This window comes from Aethalodelphis obliquidens, unplaced genomic scaffold (genome assembly GCF_003676395.1).
Source record: "Aethalodelphis obliquidens isolate GAN/ISIS:26980383/991018 unplaced genomic scaffold, ASM367639v1 scaffold26, whole genome shotgun sequence".
NCBI lineage: Eukaryota > Metazoa > Chordata > Mammalia > Artiodactyla > Delphinidae > Aethalodelphis > Aethalodelphis obliquidens.
The window spans coordinates 23,658,888-23,678,050 of record NW_020837970.1 but is presented as its reverse complement, the minus strand read 5'-3'; the positions used below and the strand labels follow the sequence as shown (position 1 = coordinate 23,678,050).

Below are 19,163 nucleotides of genomic sequence, written 5' to 3'. Positions count from 1 at the left end.
AGTCTAATTTTTTTCTATTTTAGGATAAGAATACTATAATCTACTCCCCAAATATCAATTTTGATGATGTCTGCACCTGGTTAATGTCTATACTTTGTAAAAAATCCACCGTTATGAAGGGGATATACAGTTATGTGATCTTAAATGTTAAAGATATTTTTACAGTCTAAGTAAATATTTCTTATCTTTTGGAAATTTATATTGAAGTAGGTAGAATTCACTTTCAGGAAAGTTGTAATAAAATTCACTTTCTAGAAGTGTGTCAGGGATCTAAATCAACTTGGTGTTATCATTGGTATGGTTAACTGTTAAGCTCTTTTTTCTTGGGAAATCCATTTTCTCACCCAGCTTTATTTTTCCTCATAGCTTGTATCCCTGCCTGATACCTATCAATTTGTATAATTATTTGCCTGTCTTTCCCTCACTAGAATGAATACAAGTAGGCTCCATGAGGACAGGAACTTCACCTACTTTGTTTGGCACTCTGTCCCCAGCTCCTAGAAGAGTGCGTGGCACATAGTGGATGTTCAGTAACATGTTAGGTGAATAAGTGAATACATATAGTATATTGAGTGCCATATAGAACCCATAGGAATTGAATTTGTGTGACGTTCTGGGCAAATCTTCTAACTTCTCTGATTATTTTCTGGTCCCTTTCAGCACCATTTATCAAATCTAGTGCTCTGTCCACATTTTTTTTAAAAAGGGAAAGAATAAGAACAATTAAATGGAAACATTTTGGTGGTATAATGAAATGGAATAAATGTGCCTATTAAAAACCTGACCAGATAGATAAGAAATAAAACTAAAATTCACCAGGATGTTGATTTCAAGAGAAACTAATACATACACAGACTAGGATCACCTGGATCCATGAAATAAAAGTGTAGGAAAAGCAGGTGTTTCAGTTGTGCTCAACCAGAATAAACAGGGCTGTTAAATAATGATGAAAGCCGTAGTGAAAAAAATTTGTTTGAATTGATTATACACAAATAAAATGTACATAGGGAAATGGTAGAAATACCAGAAGAAATTAATAGAAACCTAGCTGGGAGGTGGAATTTTTATAAAATATGATTTTTTTAAAACCAAGGAATAAAAGCATGGTCTGCAGGGGCCTGGCTAGCTGAACTAGAACCAGGAGTAGAAAAACCCTTTTCTGCTGTGTCCCCCAAGCACCCTCTATTGACCAGACTTAACATCGTACAAGCTGAGAAAGGAGAAATGTTTACTGAGCCCACCTCTGTTATCACAGAGCAGGCAAAGAAGGATGAATTTGGAGCTCAGAAGCAATAAACTTAGCTGGCACAGGCATCTACTTTATCATCAGGCATGTGTGAAGACAGTGTTATCTTTGTGGGAAGAAACCATTTGGGGGAAAAAAGTTTTATATAGACTGTATGGTTGGTGTTGTGCTAGTTTGCATACTGGTCTGCTAGTCTTTTAGCAAATTTTTATATATTATGTTTCATAAATTAAATGGAGTTGTTTTAAAATATTTCTTGGGAGTGTATATCACCATTAAAACAAATTGCATTAAAACAAATGTGAGCATATTCATTCTGCATCAGAAAGTAGTACTCATGTTGGAATCTGTACTTACGAATTCTAATTACTTTTCTCCCTCTTTTCTCTCATTTCCTAGGTGATCCAGATTAATCTGAATTCAATAGTTCCATCTGTCAGTGGTCCAAAAAGACCTCAAGATAGAGTTGCTTTGACAGATATGAAAAGTGATTTCCAAGCTTGCTTAAATGAAAAGGTAGATTACCTTATTTGTCAATACACTTTGTGCTAAGTAAGTAGTGAAGAACTAGCAGGATGACCCATGAACTCAATCAACTTCTGTATTTTTATATGTTATTGGCACACACCAGCAGCCCCCTCCTTTGCCTCTGTCCAAAGTGCAAGTCAGACATTTCATGAGCTTGTTACCAGATCCACTGTGAGGACCAGAGGTTGATTGGGTATATATAAATAAAAATTTAAAGTTAAAAATAGAGTTTCTCGGTCATGATAGCCTCATTTCAAGTTGAATAGGTACATGTGGCTGTGGCTCTTGTATTGGACAGCATAACTATTGAATATTTACATCATCACAGAAAATTCTGTTGGGCAGCACTGCTCTAGACTTTTGTGATTTCCCAGACTAGAACAAAACCACTACACTGTTGTGATTACTCTCTTAAAGTCTGGTAAATTAACTAAATACCAAGTGACCTCTTTGACTTTCAGGGTTTGTACTTCCCGTCTTGAGAATCATGGCTTCAATCTTGTCACTTTTTCTATTCTGAGAACTAGTAGCTGGCTTTTCAGAGCCTTTCTTTTTATAATTTCTTTTTTCTTTTTTTTTGAGGAAAATGTCAAACTTCTACAGGAATAAAGTAGTGTAATGAATTCCTGTGTCCCTCACTTGAACAATTACTAACTCATAACCCATCGTGCTTCATCTGTTCTACATACATATAGACACACAGGATCATTTTGAAGCAAATGTTCAAGGACATTTTTAACAGAAAATGTTTGTACCATCTCTTGAGAATTACTGTTAAGTAGGAATGAATAAAGAACAGCAAAGCCAAATAAGATCTGGATCATGAGTAGTTGGCTGGACTCAGTAGATAAAAGCTTAGGAACACCACCAGACTCCTGTCATGATTATTCAAATTCATGCTTCAGCTGAATTATAACTACTGAATGACATGGAACTTCAGCATCACTCACAAATAGTCAGAACTTATCAAAAGTCAAGGGTCTGCCATATTTTCTACCAGTCTTTTTTTCTATACATATCCAGAATATTTAGTTTATATTTATGTGCAAATTTGTATAGGTTGGATTTAAAGGCTTCCAAATTGCAGCTGAAAAGCAAAATGATATCGTCTCTATTCATTATGAAGGAAGTGAATATAAGCTGTCTCATGGATCTGTGGTCATTGCCGCCGTTATCAGTTGTACCAATAATTGCAATCCATCTGTCATGCTCGCTGCAGGTAGGTTGTGGTTTATAGCCATACATTTTCTGTTATATTCACATTCTGTTTCTTAGATTATGCATGAGTATTGATGCCTGTGTTTGATATTGAGAACCTGAGTTTTTAATTAGGTTTTAAGGAGCCTAAGTTTGACTTATGTTATTAATTTTGTTTTTATTACAAAGAAGGTGAATTTTTAAAATTATATCATGTATCTATGAGCTTTAGGTTGTATCTGTTTTTTCTGTCAATTTAGAAGTATAGTTAATTAGCAGATCTTTTGATCTACTAGACATTTACCATAGCAGTGTATTAGATTCAGTTGAGACACAAAGGAAGTAAAAGATTATTGACAAGGAATATAAATGAAATCAATTGTATGTACATGGAGCAATTCATTAATCATATAAAATCAAGTATAATAAATGTTAAATTGCTATTAGTTCATTACGATTATAGCATTTAAAATGGTTCATTTAATGATATGTGTTATATGTGTACATGATGTTATTATATACCCTTTTCCATTTGTGTGCATGATGCCATGATATCAGATTGTATATTAATAATTTATAATGTAAAAGCTAGTATATCTACCACAATTTTTTATTTGTTTTAAATGAAACAAATCAGTAGAATAAAGTGAACAAAATAATGACAGTAAATGTGTGAATTTTAGACTTTTACCCTAACCTGTATTGGAGATGACCTGTAAAATAAACCATAAACCCTTTCTTACTTCCTACTTTAATATGAGGGAAAGAGGGAGAGAAACATTGCCATAATAAATTATTGTTTATTTACTGTTGCAGGTCTTTTGGCTAAAAAAGCTGTTGAAGCTGGTCTGCATGTTAAACCTTATATAAGAACAAGTTTATCTCCAGGCAGTGGGATGGTTACACATTACCTCAGTTCAAGTGGAGTATTACCATATCTTAGTAAGCTCGGGTAAGTGATGGTTACCACTCTTTATATTGACATTGGTATTCAGCAGTGATTGAAACTACTTGTTAGGACCTTTCATATACAAAAAGAAGATAGAAAAAAACGCTTTAGTTCTACTTGTTGCCTTGCCATTACCACAAAATCTTTGAGGCCGTTTCACTCAGCAGACATTTACTAGGCATATTCAATGAGCAGCAAGGCATTGTGTTGGCTACAAAGAAGTAGGAGATGTGATCTCTAATTTAAAGATGGAAACACAAGACAAACAAGTAAAACCAAGTAACAGTGACAGACAGGTAAGGGATGGTACCAAGTACTGCATAATTTGCATGAGTCATGTAGATCATCAGTTTTCAGAACAGAGTAAGATATAGGTTGCATTATTAACTGAATAAATTGTCTTAATTGAGGTTTTGTGAGATTATTATATCCATTAAGCATAGGTTAAGTTGTCCCTGAACTTTGGAGAAAATAACTTATATTGTTTATGTACTCAAAAAAATAATTGATGCTAGCTGTGTTTTCACTGTGTATTTTGGAACATAGTGTCTTACGTAAATCAATTCTTTTGCAAAACTGCCAAGTTTTAGGTTTTTTTCTTTGTTTGGAAGAGCAGCTGAAAGTAATTTTGAGGATTATACCTGTAATTTTTAAGTTATATCATCTTGGAGTTTTTGTCAGGAGCTTTTCTTGGGTTTAGTTGGTTGAGAATTAAAAGATTACTCCTATCAGAGTACCCAATTACAGTGCCTCTTTGGGGGCCTTTGGTCGGATTGTTGCAGCCAGGTCCTCTTGATATTTGACAGTTTAAACCCCTTTGGAGGACAGTATAATATCGATTTTTTGAACGGTCATGATATATTCCTAGCGAGTAGTATCTGAAGAATTTTCTTGCGTAGTTTGATAAGTTTTGTGTCAGATTTAGTTAACCAAATTTAACTAGGGAGTGTCCTAAGTATCAGGGCTCTTCAGAGGTTTGCATTCAGTACAGATAGCCTGGCTGAGGGTCAGACTTGATTGCTCAAAAGCTGTGAAATGAACATGTTGATGAAGGTTCCTGTGTTGTGAATATTCTCTTCAGCAATCTTACTACAGTGATGGAAATGAAAGATAAGACTTGTCCTTTCTTTACAAATGTTGTGATTTTCTGTCCAATCACATTTATTTTTTGAAATGCAGATTTGAAATAGTTGGCTATGGATGTTCAACATGTGTGGGAAATACAGCACCCTTATCAGAAGCAGTTTTAAATGCAGTAAAACAGGTAAACTGTGTGGATCAGTAAGACATCCAAATGGTTTTTCCTAACTGTATTTCACTATTATCAAAAATGTATATTAATGTATTTATATTTCTGTAGTCCTTGCATCTCTTGGGAAGAGTAACCTATCAATCATAAAATGATTCTTTGAAGTCATTTTTAGAACCTTGAACTAATTCCTTAATAGTGCAGGAATTATTTTAGTTTATTTACAGTATTGATAGTTCTGTACCTAATAATTGGAAATAATGCTTTTGGTTATCATGCCCTCAGAAGTGTAATATTTGAGATTTCTTACATGTGATTATCCAAATTTGTACCATCTCTTGAATTGAATATATTCATTTGTGTTTTTTGTTTTTTCAGGGTGATTTGGTTACTTGTGGAGTTTTATCTGGAAATAAAAATTTTGAAGGTCGTCTTTGTGATTGTGTTCGTGCCAATTACCTTGCCTCTCCACCCTTAGTGGTAGCTTATGCCATAGCAGGCACAGTGAATATAGATTTCCAGACGGAGCCTTTAGGTATCTTTTCCTTTATATGTATACATATATACCTGCACACACTTTTTTCCCCAAAAGTTGTACTTTTGAAATGTTTCCTAGACCGTTCATTTATTGAATTATTTCAGAAAATCTTATCACGATGCATTATTAATTTTTGATTCATATGAAGAATATATAATGTGCAAGTAATTAGTTCTTTCAGCTGCTTACACCTGAAGCACTCTTGTTGAATAATATACTTGGTTTCTGTGATGTGTCTTTGAAAAGATGTGAACATTTTGAGGGAGTTACTTTTTATATTAAATTTCATATGAAAAATTTTTAACCAGGTACTGACCCTACTGGCAGGAATATTTACCTACATGATATTTGGCCTAGTCGAGAAGAAGTTCATCAGATAGAGGAAGAACATGTTGTATTATCCATGTTTAAAGCATTAAAAGAGAAGACAGAGGTAAGACTGTCATTTGTTTCTTAAAAGGTTTAATAAAGTGGCAGTGTTTCTTTATTTCATGTATCTTTCTGAATAGAATCAAAATTAAAATTTGATTCTAAATTTTGATTCTAAATTTGTTGGGAAACCCAACAAATATTTATTGAGACCCTAGTATGTGCCAGGCACTCTTCTAGCTGTTTGGAATATATCAGTGAAGAAAACACAAAGTTCTCAAGGGGAGAGGCAGATAGTAAACTGTAGACAGAATAATTAGGTAAATTACACAATATGTTAAAAAGTAATGAGTGCTGTAGAAAATTACAGAACAGGGTAAAGAGAACCAATTGTGTAAAATTTGGGGAGTAGATTGCAGTTTTATATAGGATAGTTGAAAACATGGTGTTTGAGCAAAGTTTTGAAGGAGGTGAACAAGTTAGTCATATATGTGAACAAAGAACAGGGCTCGGCTTCCCTGGTGGCACAGTGGTTGAGAGTCCGCCTGCCGATGCAGGGGACACAGGTTCGTGCCCTGGTCTGGGAAGATCCCACATGCCGCGGAGCCTGCGCGTCCAGAGCCTGTGCTCCGCAACGGGAGAAGCCACAACAGTGAGAGGCCCGCATACCGCAAAAAAAAAAAAAAAAAAAAAAAAAAAAAAAAAAAAAGAACAGGGCTTACCAGGTAGAGGGACCAGTGTAAAGGCCTTAAGGAGGGAACCGTAATGAAGGCAGTGTGACTAGAACATAGGAAGTAAGAAGGATCGTGGTAGAAAATGATGTCCAGATTACATAGGGAATTTTAGGCCATTATTAAAATTTAATCTTTTACTCTGAAGTGAGATGGGGAGCCATTGGAAGGTGTGGAACAGGAGTGTCATAATCAAAAAGATTACACTGTCTTTGAATTGAAACTATATTGGGGCAAGAGGGTTGGGTAATAAGGATAGAGTCAGGAGGACCTATTGTATGTAGTAGTCCAAAGTAAAAAATGGTAATAGCATGGAACATTTGGGGTAGCAGTGGAGGTGGTGAGTAATGGTGAGATTTTGAACATAGTTTGAAGGCAGGACTAATAATACAGTGATGTAGGACAAATATGTTGGGGAAAAAAAGGTTTTCTCCATGATAATATTCTTAAATATTAAAAGTATACCCCAAAACACGCTTAATGTTTTAAGTTAAGCAACATGTTTAGATCTTTCTAAATTCTTTAGCTTTTCTGGGTTTCTGTAAAGTCGTTCACATTCAGTTTGTATTGAAACTTAACTCTTAGGGCATTCCTGAAAATCTGGTGTGCTGGAATTCGATGAGCAAATTTTATCAGTTCAGTCCAAAAATGTCATAATTTTATAGAATGCAGTATTTTAGCTTTCTTTCCAAATGGATGAGGCCTATTTTCTTTTTTTAATTCTAACCTAAGTTAATTTCTAACTATGTTAATTTCCTCATTTTCATAAACCTCTTTTTCTGACTCCATTTTATCTCTCTTTTGGTTTATCAACCAAAACCATATTCACAGATGGGAAATAAACGGTGGAATTCTTTAGAAGTACCAGATTCAGTTTTGTTTCCATGGGATTTAAAGTCTACTTATATCAGATGTCCTTCATTTTTTGATAAGCTTGTAAGTACTTTTTTACTATTTGATACTTAAAAAATTGTTTGAAGTTTTAAAAACCTCATGAAGAGTTAAATGCCTTCAACATTTTTTACCTTTTAGACCAAAGAGCCAGTTGCACTCCAGCCTATTGAAAATGCCCATGTCTTATTATATCTGGGAGACTCTGTCACGACAGATCATATATCACCTGCTGGAAGCATTGCTAGGAGTAGTCCTGCTGCTAAGTATTTGACAAACAGAGGGTATGTGTACATGGTTATAGGCTGTTTTTGTTTTATCTTTCTCATTAATTAAGAGGCTTTTACTGGTCATGTTCCTTTATCCAGTAAATTACATGCTATCATGGGTGTCTGATTGTCTATGTATTTGACCTAAGCAATAACTGGGATACCTGTTGTACCTGCTTTTGCTTGTAACTTTAGAAATTGAAATTACTATTTTAAATTGAGCCCTTGTCCATTAAGTAAACAACTAATTGGAAACAGGAGTTCTCTTTTTCAGTGCTACTTTGTTGAAAAGTCAGATTGGTTTGACCTACCAAATAAAGCCTGATGGTTCTAACCATCTTCCAGTGTTGGACTGCACAATTTAAATGTGTGTATTTTGGGCTATAAAATGTACTTGTGTGAGGCTAGGCTTGATCTGTATCAAATCAAAAGACAATGAATTTCTGCTTCTCCAGTGTAAAATTTCACAAGAATAATAAATGTGAATGTGAAGGAGGTCATTTACATAGGATATATAAATCCAAAACTAGAAAGATTTTGTTTCATTTCTGTGTGATTAATAACGTAGAGTTGCTCGGTTATCAAAGAACTGTTTTAACACCAGAGACAGAATTTTGCTAAAGGTAGAATTTGTGGTATTGCTGCCTGATTAGCTTTTTGATGCTTGAGCTATGCAAATGATAAGACTTTTCATTGAAATATCTTACAAAAATCAGTGCTACCTAGCTTTGTTTGACATGTAATACTGCATAGCTCTTACTATAATCTCATTAGTGCTATTGTGAAATCTGTGTTTGAATTTATTTTCTAGTTAATTGTAGTTTGGTGGGAATTAAAACACTTTTTGGTAGAAATTGCTAATAGCAACTCTATTTGGTGTAATTTGATGAAGATAAATGAGTTTGTTTTACACACGGCTTTTGTTCATAGTGGTGAGAAATAAAATAAGTTTTATTTCTCCCAAATATTTTTTAAAAGGTGATTTCCATCTTGGTCGTAATTGTGACAAAGATTCCAACCCCCTCCCAAAGAAAAAGCCACCACTTCTCTCAAATACACAATTTCTATATTTATTGTAATTGCTGACATGGATTTCTTAGCACAGTTAATACCGTAGTTTTCGTCAGTTAAAAATTTTATTTTTAAAGACACTCAAACCCCTCACCATCTCCATCCTGAAGTACAGTGTTTAAATGTACATCCTGAGATAAGATGTTTAAATTAGAAGAATATTTGTTGTCTTTACATAAAAGACCAAATTAGAGACTGATGGAAGTTGGTTGTTGATTGTTGAGATGCTTATGCTCAGTTTTCTCTTGTCCCTAAAAGGTCATTTTTATAGTAACCAATCCAGTAGCAATGAATACCCATAGCACACAGATAATGGTGTCTAAATACCAATTCTTAGGACAAGCAACCAATTTGTCTTAGGGAAATGGTTGATTCCAGGTTTGGCCCTGGAAAATATACAAGATGATTCTAGATGTCTTATACCAAAAGCAAAGGAGCTATAGAGACTACCAAAGAGTGTCTTAATTCCCACCAAACTACAATTAACTTCCAGGCTTTCTGTCAAAAGGTCTCAGGAGCCAACTTGAATCTGTCACTGCTCAAAGATGGGACATGTTGAGCGTCAATAAAGAATATAACTGGAATGGGTTGAAACATAATGAATATGTTTAAATCCGTGAGTTCATAATAATACTAAAAGAGAAAAATTAAAAACTCCAAGTTACCTTTGGAAGATGATGGGAAACCATCTCATTATTTAACAATAAAGTCTTTTCTGTATGGGATGTATTTCATTATAACCAAATCATTGATGAAGGAAAGTTTGTCTTCATAGAAGTTTTCCAGCTAAAAAATGAAGAAGGAATAAGAGAAATAGAGTATCATCATTTTGCAGTCCCTAGTGTAGTCTAGACAATGATGATCAATCACTGGTAGCATTCCAGAAAGAGAAAACTGGGTATCATGTGCTCCTGATGGAAGTACGACCTATGCAGCATTGTTGCAAAAATTAAAAACCCAAACCTTGTCAAGTCAATAGATTTGACATCTGGTTAACAAGAAATACAGGAGGGAGAACAACATATGAAATGATACTGTGGAGATGCAGTCAGCACGGTCTAGATATAGGAAACTACACTACAAATGATCTAATTTCTTTAGATAAAGTATAAGAGGGGACAAAATAGGAGAGGGAACATATAGATTAAAAAAGACTTGAGATCAACTGGGTGAATTTATAAACCATATTTGGACCTGATTGGAGCAAACCAACAACTAAAAAAGTAATAAGAAAACCAGGGACATTTGAATATTGACTGGCTAGCTGGTATTAAGAAGTTTGGAGGGTTTTGTTTGTAACAAGGTAGTATTTTTAAGTCCATATCTTTTAGAGAAACATACTGAAATGTATACAGTTAAAATATGATATCTGAGTTTTCTTCAGAACAGTCTAATGGAGGATGATTATAGAAGAAACAAAGATGCCATGAATTGATTATTGTAGAGTAGTGATAGGCACCTGGGCATTCACTGTTCTGTTTTCTCTACTTTTGTGCATGCTTGAAATTTTCCATAATAAAAAAGTGTTTATGAGTAAGTTTTACAATTTAATAATGTGATTATTTTCCATCTAAAATAAAAACTAACTTTCATAACTTTGTTGCAGCCTTACCCCTCGTGAATTCAACTCTTACGGAGCCCGAAGAGGTAATGATGCTGTGATGACAAGAGGCACTTTCGCAAATATCAAGCTTTTTAATAAGTTCATTGGAAAACCAGCTCCCAAAACAGTTCATTTTCCATCAGGACAGACGGTAAGGATGTATACAGAGTATTTAGGCAGTTGCTAACTAGATCAAAATTTGTATTAAAATTTCTTATGTTTGTTTTAATCTACAGCTAGATGTATTTGAGGCTGCAGAGCTGTACCAGAAGGAAGGTATCCCACTGATTATTTTAGCAGGGAAGAAATATGGTTCAGGAAATTCAAGAGATTGGGCTGCCAAAGGACCATACTTGCTGGTATTGATTCTTAAATTTTATCTTAAACTTCAAAGAGTTTTAAATATTCCCTTTTGTCAGTAACATCCTGTCAAAGTTCATTTTGTTCACTTAGACTTTGTATGCCTACTTGGATCTCATCTGTGGGTGTTTTTAAGTGACCTTATATAATACGTTGTACTAATCTAGTTGCATTTTAATACTCTGAATTTAATTAAAACTACATCAGTCTTACTTGTGAAAATAAATGTGGTAGAGGGAAAGGATATTCTGTCTTAAATTATTGCTTTATGATAATAATTATTTATACCCATTGGTAGTTTTACTTGCCCCCTTTTCATTTAATTTTCTATGATTTGCTCCATCAAAGGTTAACGACTCAGAGATAGTGGGCCACATTTTACTTTTATCTTTTTCCAAATAGGTGATATTGGTCCCTGGCTGTCTGTTAGGAAGACATTTCTGTTGAAACTGTTTCCTTGTTGAAGAGCAAATAGGAAATCTGTTGGAGAGAATAGTCCTGTGACGTGTGCTCTCTGCCATTTCATACTCATACTGTGCTTCTCTTTACAATTGTAGTTGTTGAAGAGGCTGGTCAAAATACAGCCCTCACAGCTATCATAATCATACAAACGTCATTTGTTTTGAATCTTTAATTCCCCTCCCCCTTAAAATGTAAATACTCTAAGGAGTTGTGGGAATAAGTCTAATTCTTTTGTCTTTGTAAGATAATAATTTTAAGTACCAACATACTTCAGAGATACTCCAGTTTCGGTTCTTCACCACTGCAAGAAAGTGATTATCACAATAAAGCGAGCTGCACAAGTTTTTTCGTTTCCCAGTGCATATAAAAAGTTATGTTTACACTGTACTGTAGTCTATTAAGTGTGCAACAGCATATTTAAAAAAAATTATACACACTTTAATTAAAAAATACTTCATTGCTAAAAAATGCTAACCATCATCTGAGCCTTCAGCAAGTCGTATAGTAACATCAAAGATCACTTGTCACAGATGGGCTTCCCTGGTGGCGCAGTGTTTGAGAGTCCGCCTGCCAATGCAGGGGACACGGGTTCGTGCCCCGGTCCGGGAAGATCCCGCATGCCGTGGAGCGGCTGGGCCCGTGAGCCGTGGCCGCTGAGCCTGCGCATCCGGAGCCTGTGCTCCGCAATGGGAGAGGCCACAGCAGTGAGAGGCCCACGTACCGCAAAAAAAAAATGATCACTTGTCACAGATCACCATAACAAATAAAATAATAATGAAAACATTTGAAATATTACAAGAATTACCAAAATGTGACACACACATGAAGTGAGCAAATGCTGTTGGAAAAATGGAGCCTGTAGACTTGCTTGACACAGAATTGCCAAAAAACTTCAATTTGTTAAAAAACACAGTAGCTGCAAAGCTCAATAAAAACAAGGTATGTCTATATCGTGAATATTAATTATAGGTATAGGTTCCCATTTTTTCCTCAAGTTTTTTTAGCTTTTTTTGTTTTGTTGTTGCAGGCTTTCCTCATATAGCTGTTGATCCTTGGCTGTCCATTCAGTTAGACATTAAAAATCTGTAGTTGTGAGCTGCGTTTTGTTAGTGGGCCTTACTAATGATAAGCTACCTTTTTCATTGAGATAGCCCTATATGTTAGTATCTGTAAATATTTTCTCTGGGCCATTCAGTGAGACCCATTGAAGAAACAGACTTACTCCCCCCATTTCTGATAGTATTCTCACCCAGACTTCCCGTGAGCCTAGTGTTCCTCTTCAGTCTAGAGCATCCATCCTCTATAGGGTGATGGCACTCCCAAGGGGTGCAACAAAATCTTACTCTTCTTATGTATGAAGTATACATAGACATATACATATATAAACAGATACACAGTATATTTGTGACATTAAATTTGGGGGGGTGGTGGGCAATGAGGAGGAAGATGTGATTAGAAGGGAAATGTCTAAAACTCCTTAGGAGGATAATAATGAAAAATAGTAGAGAAACATGGGTCTTTAGCTGATTTTGTTCGGAGAATAGCGTCCTCTCTTGTGTGGGAACTGCGCTGGAGATCTTACTGCTTTTTATAGACTTCTAACTACTATCCCAGTGTTCTGAGAACCTCATGCCTCTGAGTCTCAAGCCTTTTCTAGGTTCTTTGTTGCAAATTGACTCAAATCTTACTGGTATCACCCTAGTTTCAGTTTATCAGTTTGTAGTTTCAACATTGTCTGCTAAGTCAGTTACCTGTCTCTGTTTTCTAAATATTTATAGAATTTGCACATCCTATTCCCTTTGTTGCTATGGGTTTACACTTCTTTATTCTTTTATTTTAGTGGCAATTTAAAAGGGAGTTTTGATGAACACATATGTTAGATCTACCATAATTAAACAGAAATCCTCCTGAGCCCTTTTTGAGTTTAAAGCAGCCGCCCCCAATTATAGAGAGCGCTTACTATATGGTAGGCACTGGCAGTACTTAACCCTGGAGTGGCCGAGGGGCAGTTAGGAGTTAAGGAGCTACTTAGAGAAAAATAACCTATAAAAGATTTCTTTAAATACTTTGATATAACATTGACCTTTAGTATGGGGTGTTGGGTTTAAAGTTTTTACAGAAAAGCCAAAAGTAGAATTTTTTCCTTTTAAAATACTCAGTAAAGCAACTTTCAGAGATGAATGGAGGAAATAAAATGCATGTTTGTTACAGGGTGTGAAAGCTGTTTTGGCTGAAAGTTATGAAAAAATTCACAAAGATCATTTGATTGGAATTGGCATAGCTCCACTTCAGTTCCTTCCAGGAGAAAATGCAGATTCTTTGGGCCTCTCTGGCAGAGAAACATTTTCTTTAACATTTCCTGAAGAACTGTCTCCTGGAGTTACATTAAATATAAAGGTATATCTAAAATTCTCAAATATATGATTGTGTACTATATATTTAAATAGATGGTTGTAAATTGAGTAAGAAACAATTACTGTAAATTGCATCCTAATGTCAGTTAGTGAACAAGTTGTAGTTTGAGAAGGCTCTGTTTTCTCTGTACTTAAACCGATGTTAATATAGTTGATGTTCTCTGAGGAAAAGTAGAAAACACTGTATACTTAGTCCAGAAGGAAGACATGGACTTCCAATTACACACGTTAACTTCCTTTTCCTCGTTATCAGCTCTCTCTGTCCTGATCTAATTTTATCCCAGGCACGTACACCACTTTAGGAGAAGCCAAAATTGAGTGTTCAGGGTTAGAGTAACACAGACTTTACAACCAAGAAGAAAGGAAAAAGTAGCAATATTATATGCAATGAATATTTAACATAAAATGACCATGAGTAACAACTTCCCTAATTAGTAAGTCAAAATCTAAATCATTTGATTTAATGTTTTAGGTGATGCGATACTTGTTATTTAGAATTAGGGACTAAAATAACATGTTTTTCTACTTAGGTGTGAAGCCTATGGTTTGGTATCTTAGGTGTTTTCAAGTAGGAGAAATGTTTCTCAGACAGAATATGAGTATAGTCATTGAATATGAAGACAGATGGTCTTAACCACTAAGTAAAACTTTGTAGATTTTACCACTCATGTGAGATGTTTTTGTTTGTTTAAAGACAAGCACTGGAAAAGTATTCAGCGTGATTGCTTCCTTTGAAAATGATGTGGAAATAACATTGTTCAAACATGGAGGATTATTAAACTTTGTGGCACGAAAATTCTCATAGTATCTACTCACCATGGATACCTTTCATAACTGGTAACTGCAAACAAAGCCTTTTGTGCTGGACCCAGGAATCCTTACCATGGAGCTGCAGGTAGTCCCAGTATGCTCACTTATCTCATCCATGGATGTAAATGATTATGAATCAACGTAGTGACTGAAATGAAATCTTCTTGATTTTAAATAATATACGAATGGTGCTATTAACATTGCTAAAATCAGCGTGTGAAGTGTGTTGTGGAAGAGGCCTGTAAGTATGGGGGGATATTTTATCAGACCATTTTGTAAATAAAGGCAGAATTTGAACTTGTGTTAAAGATTCTTATATGAGTAACCTTCCTGAAGTCTTTCGTTTAGTTTTGCACCTATAAAACTGTATACTACTGTTTGTTGGTTTAAGAGAAGCAGATTGAAATATAACAAGCCAGATAACTTTAAAATTGTGGAAGGTGAAATCTGATTTATAAGTGGATTTTCAGATATATTCGTTCCTTTTCAGAATTGAGTTGCACATAGTTGTCATTCTTAGTTTGTAATATAAGCCAGGGTTATCCTAAGTCTCAGTCTAACTGCAAGGGATAGAACCTGCCCCATACACAATCATTCTGTCCAATCCAGCCAAGGTTTCCTCCACATCAGAAGGTGGACTGTTACAGAATACAGTTGATTGCGTAGCACCATGTATTGGCAGTGAAAATATGTATCACATATGCAGCCCTTAATTTTTCAGTAATTTGCTGCTGTGACCCTGGCAAACCTCAGATGGCATTATATCAATTGGATTATTTTGCTCACTCTGTGTGATACTGTAACTTCCTATAACCTAATATTTTAGCTATTATTAACTAAAATTCCACACTCATTTATGGTTGCTAAAGAGAACTTTAATCATTGAACGCTAACATGATTTCCTCTAGATTTTAAAATTATCCACCCTAAATTATATGGTTGCTCAACCCTAAACAGTTTTTAAATGTTGGTTACTTCTTAATTATTTAAATCGATTTCCTGTCATTTTGAATCATTTTACCTGGGAAGCATGATACTATTAATTATGTATGCTTTTGCTAACCGTCAGGATAAAACACTTAAGTTATTGCTGTCTGAATACTGTATTTTCTCTATTTGCATGTCTATTTATCACATCAAATGTTATGTCAACAAGAAGTTTGTCAACTTTTAAGAAAAAGGTTGGATAATTAATTCCAAAAAGTCCTATACCTTTTTTTTTAATTAAGAAATTAAACTTAGCAGGCAGAAGGTTAATTGTAGTGATTTTTTTTCCCACATGGAGATCATCATATGACCTAGTTAAGTTACTGCAATTCAGAATTAGCTCACATTGCACAGAATAAAGAATTGTTTTAAGCTAAAATGCTGAAATTACCAAACCAGTGGGTAAAGAACACTGAGAACTTTGCACATAATCAAATCATACAATCTTTTGAAAATATTCTGCAAATATGTGTTTAGACAATTAGGTGGACTAGAGTTTGGCAAAATGATTTCCCTTTTATTTAAATTTTTTATAAATATTTTCTTTGATACTTTCAAATCACGTGTTCTTGATATTTTATAATGCTGTGTATTTGTCAGTGCATATGTTTTTAATTTACATGAAAACATGAATTAGGGATGGAGAATTTACAAGTTGAACATTAAAATATCTGTTACAGGCTTTGAAGAAATGATAATCCAGATTGTTACGTGTGGGGAAAACATCTGTTTCATTTTTAAGCCATACTATAATATAATATGTAACCTACAGGCAGAGGCCTGGGCATCATCATAAACAGCACATCTAGGAGATGAAAAGATGATAAAGCTAGCCAGCTGTGAATTAAGCATTTAAATTTCCAGTCTACCTAGTCCAGTAATAATACAAGCAGATCTTGTATTTCAGGAATAAAATCAAGGTTCTCTTAATCTCTTGCTTATATACAATGAACCAAAAAGCTTGGTAAGCAATGGCTATCAATTTGTGAGGAGAGTCATGGATGTGTGTCCCAAAGCATACCTATATTTCTGCCTCCAGCCAAATTCTGTGTTTGCAAAAATGTGGCCCCTGTTGGTTTTTATTGTTTTACTTACCTCCTTTGTTGAATATATCTGGATAATTTGGTGTTCTAAAAAGAATACACAAATATTGTGGCAGGAAGTATAATAGGCCCCTTAGAGAAGCAAATTAGTGTTGTGAATTTAAAAGTACAATTTCAAAGGTCATTATCAACAGCAGCATTTTTGTTATATTTTAAGAAACATTATGCTACATACCATTGCCATATTTCATGCCTTTGGGTTGCTAATCACTGAAAATGTCATCCAGTCACTGAATTGCCATTAGTATACCTAAAAAGTTTCCAAGATGACAGTTGTTACTTCCTGTTTTATCTCCAAGCTGACATTTGAATGAGAGGTATTAGACTCCCTTTAGCTAAATTGCTCAGTTTTTCACTGGGAATCAAACTTCAGTGGTACTAAAGGACAAAAAGTACAGCTAAGACCTAAATCAGAATTCTAGTTGTTTGCATATATGGTAACAGTGTTGTGTGCATTTGCCTTCTCAGTGTTGAGTGAGAGGATGAGGAGAAATTATTTGACATTTTTCTGTGGTTGAATTAAAAGACACCTTTCTTTTGCCTTTAGGTTTAGGAGAAAGTGCTAAGATACTGGATGTTGACCCTATCTTAGTTTGATTTGGAGTTATAAAAGAGAGGGGAAGGAGGTGGACTTAGTCTTCTTTAGTGACTTTTCCCCTAAAGTGTGATAGTGCTGATGTTTCTATCAGTTTTACACATAGTATGTAATTATGAAACCATATATCTCACTTAAGTAAATATAAATCATTGTCTATTATTTAAAGCCAACAAAACAGTATAACAGTTTTAAGTTCAATAATTTTAAGTATTGTATAGAAATATATTGGAGGCAAAGTTCAGTTGATGACAATTGTGTATATGTTACTGATGCTGTAAATTATTTTTAATAAAGAAAATTGTATTATCACATATTTGACTCTTGTTATAAAATATTTCGTGGTAATTGAAAAATAAAATATAACTTAAAAAGAAATAGGATACCATCCAGAAATTTCTCTTCAAACATGTTAGTTACATGTTCAGACATTAGTTATTCCCAATATAACTGCCAAAATGAGAATGAAAACCAAGATAAAGTTTGCAGTAGGAATAGCCTCGAGGAAACAATAAGTAAAGTTGAACTTGATTCAAGGGTTGTTCCAACTGGTACTTAGATTCATGGAATAACATTTTTAGAGTTGAAAAGACTAATCTCTCACCCAAAGCAGGATCCCTTGTCTAAATAACATCTAACTGGGCGACCTTTTCTTGTATATTCAAGAGATGGGAGACTGTGCTAGGCAACCCATTCTGATGAATAAGTTGGACCCTCCAGAAGTTGCCCTGAACATAACCTCCATACTCTAGATCTTTTTTTATGGAGGTAATTTATGTTAAAGTGAACATTTAGGACTGAATTCGTCTCATGCTACAAAGTTGTGTATTACAGGAGGAAAGGGCCTTTTCTTGATGGATGCAGGATGGAGGGGCTATGTTTTCATGAGCCTCTATGCTTTAGGACCAGCTGGTGGTGTCACTTCCTCCTTCCACTGGCTATTCATCAGCGCTCTCTTGAAGCAAGTCATCTGGAGCCGGGAGCCAGGGCCATAAGCCTCTAAAGTAATGTTTTGTAAGTATGGTCAGCTGCCCACTGATCTAAAAATATCTGCCCTTTCTCCCACTCTTAATAGCAACCTAAATGAGTAATTGAAATCTACTAAAATTTGGTATTCATAAACTAAAATTAGTACATTATTAGTTTTCTAAGGATTCCAATTCAGTATCCTAAGACATTTGCTTTACAATATCAACACAGACACATGGTGATAGTTTGAATATTTGAATATCCAGAGTTTTCAAGGAAGCCTAGTGCAACACCAGTGTTGCGTTTTCTTAGTTTATGGTTTTCACTTGATGCCACTTTTGCTTTTTAATTATAAGTTTAGCTTCAGCTTGTTTTAATTTGATATGAGTTGTTTGGCTGGTAAGTTTTCCAAAACATCAGGTTATAAAGCTTGTGTTTAGTATACAAAAAGGGAACATTTATTGCAGAAGCAGATGTAATCCCCACAGAATTTGCTTGTGTAATGACAATTGTGTTGTCTCTGTGAATTTTGTGTTTACATGATGATGGCACTGAATTTTTAGCCTTTTAAACAACCTGCAATATATAGTTGTATCATAAAACTAGTGGGCTATTATGTTTTATAGGATGTTTTATAATATAAAATCATATCTATAATCTCACTCTTCAGATTGTTCATTTTGTTTCACTCCAATTTTTGATCACTAAACTCTTTGAGAGCCAATACCTAAGTGTCCTAGTGGCTAGGTGGAGAAGGAAAAAACTTGTTAATACAACAGTGACATGACATTTCTTGTCTATCAGATTGGTGGAACTTTTTTC

The 19,163-nt window shown here is 34.7% G+C and overlaps 1 protein-coding gene across 2 annotated transcripts in view; it reads left to right on the top strand.

Moving 5' to 3' along the window:
* The window catches only part of IREB2 (iron responsive element binding protein 2), a 48,937-nt gene extending 31,251 nt beyond the window's left edge, over nt 1–17,686 (top strand). For both annotated transcript variants that reach the window (XM_027123726.1, XM_027123727.1), the window contains 12 exons: nt 1,646–1,762; nt 2,834–2,993; nt 3,788–3,923; nt 5,100–5,184; nt 5,548–5,704; nt 6,016–6,140; nt 7,639–7,743; nt 7,840–7,982; nt 10,645–10,792; nt 10,878–11,000; nt 13,675–13,860; nt 14,572–17,686. In XM_027123726.1, coding sequence (XP_026979527.1) covers nt 1,646–1,762; nt 2,834–2,993; nt 3,788–3,923; nt 5,100–5,184; nt 5,548–5,704; nt 6,016–6,140; nt 7,639–7,743; nt 7,840–7,982; nt 10,645–10,792; nt 10,878–11,000; nt 13,675–13,860; nt 14,572–14,682 — 1,596 coding nt within the window. In that variant the 3' untranslated portion in view covers nt 14,683–17,686. The remainder of the gene's footprint in view (nt 1–1,645; nt 1,763–2,833; nt 2,994–3,787; nt 3,924–5,099; nt 5,185–5,547; nt 5,705–6,015; nt 6,141–7,638; nt 7,744–7,839; nt 7,983–10,644; nt 10,793–10,877; nt 11,001–13,674; nt 13,861–14,571) is intronic.
* Nucleotides 17,687–19,163: the final 1,477 nt, after the last annotated feature.